Source organism: Mesoplodon bidens (genome assembly GCF_964165515.1).
Source record: "Mesoplodon bidens genome assembly, chromosome: 12".
NCBI classification, from domain to species: domain Eukaryota; kingdom Metazoa; phylum Chordata; class Mammalia; order Artiodactyla; family Ziphiidae; genus Mesoplodon; species Mesoplodon bidens.
The window spans coordinates 58,002,497-58,015,165 of record NC_138168.1 but is presented as its reverse complement, the minus strand read 5'-3'; the positions used below and the strand labels follow the sequence as shown (position 1 = coordinate 58,015,165).

General features: G+C 34.8%; 1 protein-coding gene across 1 annotated transcript in view; it reads right to left on the bottom strand.

Moving 5' to 3' along the window:
* TRMT11 (tRNA methyltransferase 11 homolog) overlaps nt 1–12,669 on the bottom strand; it is a 63,383-nt gene that overhangs the window by 30,636 nt on the left and 20,078 nt on the right. The window contains exons 4-8 of the mRNA XM_081251577.1: nt 11,955–12,036; nt 11,774–11,866; nt 11,401–11,535; nt 10,249–10,405; nt 2,770–2,850 (exon numbers count right to left, since the gene is read on the bottom strand). Coding sequence (XP_081107703.1) covers nt 2,770–2,850; nt 10,249–10,405; nt 11,401–11,535; nt 11,774–11,866; nt 11,955–12,036 — 548 coding nt within the window. The remainder of the gene's footprint in view (nt 1–2,769; nt 2,851–10,248; nt 10,406–11,400; nt 11,536–11,773; nt 11,867–11,954; nt 12,037–12,669) is intronic.

Here is a 12,669-nt window from a genome sequence, read left to right as displayed (position 1 = left end):
TTTAGGAGACATGAGTGGATGATGATACCATCAATTAAGATCTGAGAAACCAAGAGGAAAAGAAAACCTAGGAAAAAAGATGAGATTCATTTGAGATACATCAATCTTGATATACCTTGAGGTACCTACAGAAGCTTCAGGAAGAGATATTCAGCAGGTAAGTTAGAGGCCAGAATATATACATACTTGAGAGATATCTGTATATAAACTTAAGTTAAACCTGTAAGAATGAATGATATTTCTGATTAACCTAGGTGGCAATTACATAAGTGTTTGTTCGATAATTACTCTTGTTATTTTAATAAACTCTTCTGTATTATGATCTACTTCACAATAAAAACAAAACTTAAAAAGCAAAAGAAGAAGAATGACATGACTCTGCACAATATGTAGTGTGATAAAAGGGGTCAACGAGAGATGCCTGGAGAAAAGCAACATATAAACAGACGTTAAAGAAAACTGCAGGGCCTTCAGGAGACTGAGATGGAAACAAAGAAATCAAAGTACCACCCAATGAAGCCACTGTCTAGGGAACCAAGGGATGCTTTATGAAGGTCAACACTGCCAAATACTGTAGATCTGTGGCCTTAGTAAGATTTTTCAGTAGGCATGCAAGCTGAAAAATAACAGGCAGAAGGCAGTTAGAGATGAAGAAGAGGAATAGCAAATAAACTAGTCTTTTTAAGAAGCACATTGGGGGATTTCCCTGGTGGCACAGCGATTAAGAATCTGCCTGCCAATGCAAGGGATACAGTTTGAGCCCTGGTCCAGGAAGATCCCACATGCTGTGGAGAAACTAAGCCCATGTGCCACAACTACTGAGCCTGCGCTCTAGAGCCCGCGAGCCACAACTACTGAAGCCCTCTTGCCTAGAGCCCGTGCTCCGCAACAAGAGAAGCCACTGCAGTGAGAAGCCCACGCACCGCAACAGGGAGGAGCCCCCGCTCGCCACAGCTAGAGGGAAAGCCCACATGCAGAAACGAAGACCCAACACAGCTAAAAATAAATAAATTTATTTAAAAAAAACAAAAGAAGCACTTTGGGGACTTCCCTGGTGGTACAGTAATTAAGAATCCGTTTGCCAATGCAGGGGACATGGGTTCGAGCCCTGGTCCGGGAAGATCCCACATGCTGGGGAGCAACTAAACCCATGCACCACAACTACTGAGCCTGCGCTCTAGAGCCTGCAAGCCACAACTACTGAGCCCACGCGCCACAACTAGTGAAGCCCACATGCCTAGAGCCCATGCTCCGCCACAGAGAGGCCACCGCAATGAGAAGCCCACGCACCATAATGAAGAGTAGCCCCTGCTCGCCACATCTAGAGAAAGCCTGAGCGCAGCAACAAAGACCCAACACAGCCATAAATAAATATATAAATAAATAAATAAATTTTAAAAACTCAATCTCTTAAAAAAAAGAAAAAGAAACAGTTTGGTAAAAGGAAGAGGAAAACAAAGTAGTAGCTAGGAGGGTCCCTATAGGACTGATAGAAAAAGTTCTGTATTTTTAAAATAGAAGAAACTTGGAAGTATTTGAGAGTATAGTAAGAGACTAGAAGCATAGGAAACAGAGGGCATATCTAACAGCATCTTGGATAAGCTGAGGAAACTCTACCTCAGTCAGAATTCTACCCAAGTAGACTGAAAGTTTATCACATAACTTTTAAACATAACTCTAATAAATAAAAATTCAAATGAATTATATAGGACAATATCCTTAAAGCAAACATACTGCTTCTACTAAAAGCAAACAGGAATCATTCTTCTTAGCACTTTGTCTACTCTAACATACTGCAGGCAAAGACTATCTTTTTCTGGTTAGCCCATTTAGGTGAACTTTATAAAATGTTACTCATTCTCCTTATAGTACTAAATTCCTTATAGCAAGGTAGGAAAAAAGACAGTTCATCAAATACAATATATCAAATTACTTAAGCAGAAGAAAATAAAGTCTAATAAATTCTCACCTATATAATAATTTACACTGGGTGAGTAAAAGGAAAAGCATGTTTTATAGGCTGATTCTAGTTACAACAATGAAATACCAGCATAAATACAATTTCAAAATCAAAGAAGCTTTACATTTTTAATACTATTCAGCTATGAAGAAATATTTTCAGTTTGATTCAATTTCACCCAATCACACTTTATTAGCAAAGCTTCTAGATTTTAAATTATTTTCCAAAATTGCCTCAAAAGCAAGCAGATGCTTATCTCAAATTACTCTCAGTCTAATGCAGAATCTTTACTATTACTGCCACCTTAACTGTCTCAAAGATGTTTTGGTCAGTTATGAAATTAAAAACATGTATGGTACTCAAGGACTAGAAATGAATTAGAGTATACACATATGACTGCTGAATAAAAGAACAGTGATAATTGTTAAGTAGAAACTCTATGTTTTACTAACATGAACATGCTAATTAAAAATGACTAGTCCCTCTCCCACTTCCTTCCCAACCCAGAAGTTTTACAACCTTATTGATTGCCTACTTTTTAAAAATCTAAGACCAAAATAGCTCTGAGAGGAGGGACTTTTCCTACTCATCTTTGTGTTTCCCCGGGGGGTCATTTTGCTCACACTGGATCACTTCATAAAAAGCAGATACCCAATGAAGTCTTATTGTTGTAAGAATAACAAAAACTATATCACAACTCTTTAACATTAAAAATAGATGTATAATGCCATATATAACTATTTAAGTATCTTAAAGGCACATTTGGTACAAGAGCAAAGACTGTAACACTGTCTAGAACCACTACTCACCCAAGCCATGAACGGTGTTGTAGTCTATGTCTGTCCCATATACATATGCACCAAAATGAGCAGATGCTATCAGAAGGCCACCTGAAAAAAATCACACAATTGTGGTCTGTTAACCAGAAAGTCCCAGACTCTTATTTCTTCCCCTATTTAATCTGATCCAAATTCTTACAAACCAGCTGTAGGCAGAGTACCCTAGAATGACATTGGTTCTGGCCATATTTAGTAGGCTTCAGAACTGAAAAAACAAACCCGTAAGCTGTGCTCATCACACTGGTCACAAAGCAGGGAATTAATATATGCCCTGGCATTATTACTTTAAACAGCACTACTTTGGGAAAATTATCCTTTTTTTTGGTCAAAATAATGTGTATTTAGACATTTTCATCTTATTTTGAGAAGTCTATACAAAAGCATCTTGCTCCTTTCTTACAATGAACATACAAGGCTGCTACACAAAGAGCTGGCAATAAATAAGTCTGACAATCGGGCTTAATTCTCACCAAAGTCAAGAGTTTCAAATAACTTAAAGAGGGCATAATTAATATATAAGAGATTAATTCTTACAAAAATTAAAATATGAGGACAACAAATAGTTACTCCTATCATCAGTGAGGTAATTATCTGATTTTAAACTGTAGATACAAATTTCTGAATAACTGTTATCAGACATACACAAAAATAATTAATGCAACAAATTTTCTGTTTACTTGGTGCTGTGAACAAAGAAAGAACAAATGTCCTAACACAATTTGACTAGACTAAGTAATTTGGTAGGTGTGACCAGTTCACATATGAAGGAACATCCTTATAAAGATTAAAAATTAATGAAATCCTTTAAACTAAAAGGTATAATATTTTTAAATTGTTTAAGAATAAAAATTCACAAAGTTAAATATCTTAATAATTGTTCTTTTCAATGAGCTTCACTTTTTTAATTACCCAAATTAAAAATGTTCTTAGTACTTGGGTAAGTCCTAATAGCTATACTGCAGAACGATCTGTCAGCCAAACTGAAATCAGAAATATACAGAAAAATATTCTTAGCCTATGCACAAATTTGGATATGGGGAAATAACTAGGGCTCTTTCCATTATATCCTTTTGAAATGTAATCTCTAAAATTAAGATGGGTAGTGCCTCCAGAGGGTCAAGGTCTATAAATTAATGTGTTCCTTCCATAGCCATTTAAAACAGTTTGGTAACATGTACTTAAAAATATTTTGCTCAATGAAAAATATTATAACTACTACCTAATGGAGCCATGAATAAGAGAAATGGAAGACTAATACAAGTACAGCAGAAACCAAAACCTAGGTTCCCTCATACTAACTACAAAAAGCATTTGTTTGAGGACGTAAGGTTAAGTAAGACCTCATAATTCTTAGCCTATAAATGGAACAGTCCATATTTAGGAAAGGTACTATATTTAGTAATGACTTGAAATACAAAATCACTTCACCCAAATTACGAGGAATTACTACAATTCTGCCAATTAAGGCAGATACTCACCTAGAAGAACTAGTTGTCAAGGGGAACAGAAAAGCTTTCCTGTGTTCCTTAAACAGAACCTTATCCATTTGGTTAGAGTGAGTTTTGAGAAGACCCAATTTAGAGTACACTGCTGAAAGGAGATGAATAATCTGTTAGACTACATCTGTTAGTTAACTTTGTGCCCTTTAAAAGCTTTTCAAGTTTCAAATAAAATCACTATAAATTAGCTTCTCTGAACTGGTCACTGGGTAATCACTGTTAATCATCTAGTTGTTTTTTTTCAATTAAATTGAAGCATTTTCACGTTTAGTTATACCTCAGTTGGAGTTTCCTTGGAAGTTTTTTGGTGGAAGAAGGGGTGATAAAAAGGAGGGGGTGAAGTGTTGAGGGGGCAGATAACATGACTCACCGATTTCTTATTAGCTATCAAGTGTAAAAATACCACATATGTGATCTAGACCAGCAAATCAGTATTTTAATGTCTTATTACCTAAATAGTAACCAGTTTGAGGTTAGGGTAGTATCTTACAGGTAAAAGGACACAATAACTGAACTTTTATGATATAGAAACAAATTTATGAGTTTCATCTGTAGAGATTTAAGTGGAAAGTCTTATAAAAATGTGAAAATGAGAACTGGGCTTTGGTTTTGCCGAAAGAAAAGGAAGAAAAATTGTAATACTATGTCCCCTATGTAATCCTTAACAAAAACAAACAAACAAACAAAAACAACTCATAAATTAAACTAGTAGCTTAAGCAAAAGGATATTGCCAGAAAACAGAAATTCTACCAAACTATGAGACTCAGGAAAAGGGGTCTACAAAGAGTTGTGGATAAAATGGGAAGCAGAGATTCTCACAAAGACCTACAGAGATCCATTATCTCTCTGCTAACTTTCTCTTTTCCTCCTCATAGTCTCCTCCCAGAGGTAGACAGTGGGCTTCTCAACACCTTGCTCCCATGTCTATCATCTGCAATGACAAAATTTCAAAGTTTTACTCCTTTCCTTAAACCTATGAGCCATTTGAAGGTAGAACAGGCAAGGAGTACACAATAGTCTCCTGGGTATATTCTCAACTGCTAAAGGAGTGGACTCATTTGAGAGAGGGGAAAGGGAAAAGCAATCAGAGCTAGGGCTGCAGAGCTACGTCACTGCACCTACAGACATCAGCACACACTTGCGCCAATTATTTTCATTATGAACAAAGAATTAGAAATTTACAATTTTAACCCTCAATTACCTTGCCTGCTGCCATAATTTGCCAATAGTTGCAAATTATGAATATCTTGGAAATCAGCCAAAGAAGGAACTAGAAAATGAATTCATGGCCAAATTGTTCATCATCACCATTCAATATTAGCTATACCTAACATCTTTCACCAAAAAGGTATCTAAGTGCTTAACAAAATAATTAAAAAATGATCAACAGTATGGTTAATTGACTGTCTTCCATCCATCATACAATTTCCTAAGAATTTCATATTATATGACATTTAACCTCACAATATATTACTTATTTAACCTCACAATATATTACTTATTACCATTTCACAAATGATGGAATTGAGGCCCAGACAAGTAAAGCATCTTGCTCAAAGTCACATAGTAACTGACAGAGTAAGGATTTAAAACTCACTCTCTTTGCTCTTATGGTATGCTATACTATACAACCTCCTTTAGGGTCAGCAGCAATTGAAGTAAATATTCATTAGCCTACTAATAAGATACACAAAAGTAAAATTTGTTATTAAACAAATTAAATTAAGTAAGGCTGCACACTCAGTTAATAAGAGTTGTATACAATTCACGAGCCTTGTATCACATCACAGGCAGGCCTGTGTCATTATAGGTGTTCAACTTATGCATGCTGATCATTCCCTTAGCAATGTTCATATTAGAACAGCAGTACTTCCTAATTACTGACAGCTGACCCATGATATATATCTTCCCCCTTGAGAAAATGGAGATGTACAACTTAAAATAAATCTTACTATAATGAGAATCAATGTATTTGCTAAAATGGAAACGAAAGTGTGTTTCTGTAGCTCATAATTTCTCTTGTCATTCTAGACAAGAGAACAGACTGTCTAAAAGAAAAAGGAAAGGTATTTAGGGAGGAAAAGATTATATCTCTCCTTTCAACTTCCCAGAAGCTTTCTAACCTACTCTATAACCTTGAGAATATCACAAGCCATAAGTAGTCTTCAGGAAAACCTTCGGGAAACTAATAAACATCAAGTTTGTACCTTTAGAATGGAAAAGGGATATCATACATTTGAATTAAAACAAAAATATCAAAAATGGAAAAAGGAAAAAAATATCATCCAATACTTATGAAAAACTACGACCATGGAGGAGAGCACAAGGCTACTTATTTCTCCAAACCTTCAGAAGGTACTACCCATCGAAGAGACAAAAGGTCCAGTAAAGAGGACAAACTGCTTAAGAACTGTGCCTATTCTCAATTATTAGCCATTACCAGTTATAAAACAAAAGCACCAAAACTAGCTAAAGTCTTAAAGCTATGCTTAAACAGTAAACAACAAACACAAATTATGAAATGTATTTTAGCAGCATCTTTGCAAAGATCTTCCTCTTGCAATTTTCCATTAACTGTCCTACATATTGCAATTAATTTCCCATTAATTGTCCTATACAGTATAAACAGTCAAATGACCAAGATATGCTACCCACCCTAAGGAGCAGCCTTAAAGCAAATTAGGGGCAGGTCTGCTAACCCCTTACCACACTAAAAGTAGTCAACACCTTGATTGCTATGGAAGTTAGCATTTCATAATATGCCCAGCCTCATCTACATCAAGGGAAGGAAATTTTACCCATACTGGTAACTATTTTTAAACTTTATGGTCTGGTCTCTGTGTATGTGTGCATACTAAACACGTACATGTATGTATCTCAAAGAATCGCTTCACAGGAAAAGGTTTTAGAAGTCCAAGAACAAGATTAAGAATTAATAGAGGGTTACCATTTGGAAAAAGATAAATTTAATCCATTCCTCATGGCATACAAGAAAATAAACTCCAAATGCATTCTAGATCTAAAAGGAAAAAAATCAAAACTACTAAAGTACCAGAAAACAGAGCTGAATTCCTCTATAACTTGGATGTAGGGGGAAGGTTTTTGCCTGGCAAAAAAACAAGTACATGCAAAGTCAAAACATAAAGGGCAAACTGGGAGAAAATATTTTACACATTTATATACATAAAACAGGAAAAAAGGGGGAGAGTGACTAAAATATAAAGTATTTTTAAAAATAAGGGGGGGGAATCAAAAAGTCTACAGAAAAACAAGCAAAAGACTTGGAGATAATTCCAAAAAGGTTATAAAACTAGACCCTAAAATAGAAAAAGTGATTAGATTTCACTCGTAAGAGAAACACAAATGAAGACTTCACTGAGATAACATTTTCACCCAACAGATTGGCAAATTTCAAAAGCCTAACAATATACTCTGCTGGTGAGGCTGTGAGGGAACAGGGGCTCATATATTGCTGGAGAGAAGGCAAGATGGTATAATGGAGAGTAATTTGGCCACATTTAACAAAACTACATACGCTTACATTCTTCAACCCAGCAATCCTAATTCTAGGAATTTACCCTGGAGCTATACTTCCAACACTATGAAAGTATATATGTACAGATTATTCATTGCAAGCATTATTTGTAACTGTGAAATATGGGAAACTACCTATATCCAAGTTTAGGTGATTGTTTGAATAAATTACAGTACATAAACCCATGGAGTACAACTATAAAAAAAAACGAAGATAATCTCTATGAACTAAAGGAAGTGATTTCTAAGAAATACTAAGTGAAGTTAAGTGAAAAAAAAAAGAAATCTGTAGGGTTAGACCATAATTTGTAGTATATGTGAAAACTCACAATTTCTAAAATATATATATGTTTGGTTGACCCAAAATAAGGAACATTCTGGATACAAAATAAAGAGAGGAGGGATAGTATTCTTCAAAATTGTAAGTTTTATAAAAGAAAAAGTAAGATTTTGGATATACTCCACATCAGGGGATCAAAGAAATGTTAACAACAAAATACAATACCTGGAAAGGAAAACAGATGGTATAAAGGGACATCAGTGGGTCAATTACCAAAAATGGAATACAAACACTAAACTACTGTATTAATAGTACACTTACTAACACTGAAAACTATACTGTGGTTATGTAAGAGAATATCCTTGTTCTTTTTTTTTTTTTTTGCGGTACGCGGGCCTCTCATTGTTGTGGCTTCTCCCGTTGCAGAGCACAGGCTCCGGACGCGCAGGCTCAGCGGCCATGGCTCACGGGCCCAGCCGCTCCGCGGCATGTGGGATCTTCCCGGCCGGAGCATGAACCCGTGTCCCCTGCATCGGCAGGCAGACTCTCAACCACTGCGCCACCCGGGAAGCCCAAAAATATCCTTATTCTTAAGAAACATATTCAAGTCTTTGAGAGGTAAAGGGATGTAATGGATGCAACTTACTTTCAAATGATACAGAAAAAAAAATACCTTGTATATAAACATAATGAGAAAATAAATGATAAAGCAAATGATGCCAAATTTTAACAACAGTCTACTCTGGGTCAAGGATATGTATGTGTTCTTTCTTCTATTTTTTAATCTTGTAACTTTTCTATAAGTTTGGCATTAATTCCTGTAAAGTTCAAAAAGTTGGGGAGGCACTTACGATAATGAGGATAGGAAAGAAAGGAATAGGTATAATAGTATGTTGGGGGTGGGATATATGAAGACAATGGTGGAATAGCAGAAGAGAGACTCACTAAGATTAATTCAACAACACAGGAAATAATTCCACCGGTCTCTTGACCTTGATTCTATTTGCTCCTAATAACATGGGATTGTATTCCTCAAGTTAGTTTATGGTACAATAGCTGGCTGGCAGATCCTAAGGCTGAGAGAGGCAGCATTATGATAGTAAAGAGCACGAGCTCTGGAGTTAGACTGCTTGAGTTTGAACCTCATGAGATTTCTACACTGTATAACCTTGACCAAGTCACTTAACCTCTGCCTGTGCCATAATCTCAGGAAGATTTTTTTAAGTATCTCAATTTCAGTAGTTGTAAGAATTAAATTAGATAGTAACATTAGAGTGCATAGCTAGTACCTGACATGTTTACTATTCAACAAATACTAGCTACTGCATCATCACTGCTTACAAAGTTTCTGATGAGTTTCTAATGAGTTTCTGATGGGGAAAGACCACTACAGGGAGAAACTCCAACCATGCATAATTTGTTCCTAAACGATCTGAATCATAATGAATTTAGCCAGATGAACCTAAATGTGAGTACTCCCTAAGTATAGGCAAGATGGAAAAAAATGGGTTGAAGCAGGAAAATGTCTTCAGAGTCAGATGAAATAAACTTGGACTTTTAGGACTTCCACACAGAGTTAATTATAAGAACATCCAATCAAGTGCATACAGAACCCAGGTCATAGTCTCAGCAGCCAAGCTCTAGTCCATTGATACTTAGTCACTTTTCTTATTTTCAAACTTCACATATGAACCTCCACAAACCAAAGGCACATTATTTTTTTTCCATGTAAGTATATAATTATCAATTTTAAAAGATGAGCACTTTTTAAAATTTTGTCACTCAAGTCTTTCTTCCCCCCAAGAGTTTTCCTTTTTTTTTTTTTAATTGAAGTATAGTAAGAGTTTTCCTATTTAAATAAACTATATGGCTTTACAACATTTCTACAATGTATGGTATACTCCCCTTAGTGGTTTACTTGGGGAAAAAAAACCCCACAAAATTCTTTCAGCATCCTCTTTGGAAGTGGCAAAAGTGTTAAATATTGGCTACTATACAAATATGTGGTTGTCTCTCATCTAATGATAAATAAAGGATTATTTTATCTTTTAGCAAAAATATTACTATGACCTTGACTAATATAAACAAGCAACAAGCAACATCTCTACACTAGTTTAACAATTAAAGTAAAATACCTGTTCCAACAAATGGATCAAATACAATATCATTTTCTTTCACTTTTCCGTGGTTGGCCATGATGAATGATAAACCAGCATCCATGCTTGTATTTCCAATAAAGTGTCTCTTTTTGACACTGTATGACTCAATAAGCTCTCTCTGCCCATCTGCAATCTAGATTAGAGATAATTTTCAATTTGTGTAAATGTACAGAACAGATTTAAGATAATTATTCACAATAAACCCACAGTATCTTGATAATGAGAACTTCTTTCCATTTACCACTGTTTCACATAAATATGTGATTAAGGCAGTTATGGACAAATACCTTTCTTTCTTAGTGTGTTCCCATTTATTTTTGCTTTTCAAAGCAAATTTGAATTGAATTTGAATGCAATTATTCCAGGGCTCGGTGGTGAGCTCTAGCCACCTCTTTTTTTCTCCTAAATAACAATATTCTGTAACATGAGCCACAGCTTCCTGCCTCAGGGAAGTGGGCAGAAATGCTCTGCAGTAATTTCATTTCTCTTCAGAATGGAAACCTGGATCAGAGAGCTCCACAAATGAGAATCCTGCTATCACAGCACTCTGCCTTTTCTCTGCTTTATTAAAAAAGCAGTTCACACTTTCCAATGAGTCTTAAGACTTCCAGGTACATCACCTCCTACCTGGGCCCCATATCTAACAATCCTCTTGCATTTCATCAGAATCTCTGGAAAAACAAAACACACAACCACATATTTTCCACTGATTTTAATTCATACAGTAGTTCTGACTCTTCAGCTCCTTTAAAGTTTTACATATAGTCAAATACAAAGGCCTACCACTTAGCATTTTTTCTCTTTTTTCAATTTTTTATTGAAGTATAGTTGAATTACAATGTTAATTACCGCTGTACAGCAAAGTGACTCAGTTATACATATATATACATTCTTTTTCATATTCTTTTCCATTATAGTTTATCACAGGATATTGAATATAGTTCCCTGTGCTATACAGTAGGACCTTGTTGTTTATCCATTCTATATATACCAGTTTTTATCTGTTAATCCCAAACTCCCACTCCTACCCTCTCCCACCCCTCTCCCCCTTGGCAACCACCAGTCTATTCTCTATGTCCCTGATTCTGTTTCTGTTTCGTAGAATAGGTAAAAAGAACACTTGCTTACCCATCTACCAAAATAGATATTATGTGGATTCTCAGGGATGCAGTTTGGGTCCAAACCATAATCCTCCAAAATAGAGAATATATGTTGTGGCTTCTTTAAATTCACTTTTCCTTCAAATGGCAGAAATTCAAGTGCCTAAAAAATAAAAGTAATTCTAATGTCCTATAAAAATTTAAAAGAAAACATAGTGCTTATATAATAATACCAATCTTGTAAGTCTGGTATCAGCACTAAATAAGACAAAACATGAAAAGTACTTAGCACATAATGTGGTACAAAAGAAGCACTTAGTAGACATTGAGGATATTATATATCAACAGTGGCTATATTACATTAATCTCATAGGTTTTTGGTTTTTTCTAAATACACTTACATCTATCCGTTTGACTTTTTCTTCTTGTGTCAACGTTTTATTAAATGTGTGAATCTTTATTTTATATGTAGACTCTGAATGCAGAAATGGAACCTAAAATAAGAGCAGATAAATTCTTTAAGCTTAGTAATTCTACAGTATCTACAGATATGCTTACATAAAACCACATTTCACTACGCACCATCTTCTCCACAGGGTAGTTTTTCAAAGAACTATATAGCTCCTCTGGAGACTTTCCATGACCCCATAGTTCAAATATAGACCTAGGAAATAAATGATTGACATTAACCTCAGTAAAAAAAAAAAAAAATGAGTTCATACAGTAATATGTAACAATTATTTCACTGGTTCTTTATGCTTGCTCCACTAAAACAATTATTGCCTATGTTTTCTAAGCTATAAATGAGAAATACACATCCTGGAAACAAATATAGCTTAAGTCTAAATTAACACAGAAGTTGAACTTTACACAAAGAAGGAGGATTTATAAGTCAAGATTTTTTGAAGTTTTCATCATTTAAAAAAATTTTTATTGGAGTATAGTTGATTTACAATGTTGTGTTATCACTTCATCATTTTTTAACTAGAACACAAATGATTCCGTAAAATGACTTGTGATTTTAGTGAAACAGTAATAAAGGTGCAGGAAATTCAATCATTCTCATTGTCTTATGAATAAAACAAAAGGAAAAATGACCAGATAAAAATGTTACCATTAATATTTAGCCATTATTTAATAACATTTAGTAATAATGACTTACAAAAACAAAATTCTTACTACAAAAAAATCTCAAGCGTCTATCAACTTCAAGGAACATAAAAAATTAAGCAAAATTTCATTGTAATGAATGAAACAATTCTTAGAATTAGTTGTAATGGAACTTGATCTATATATT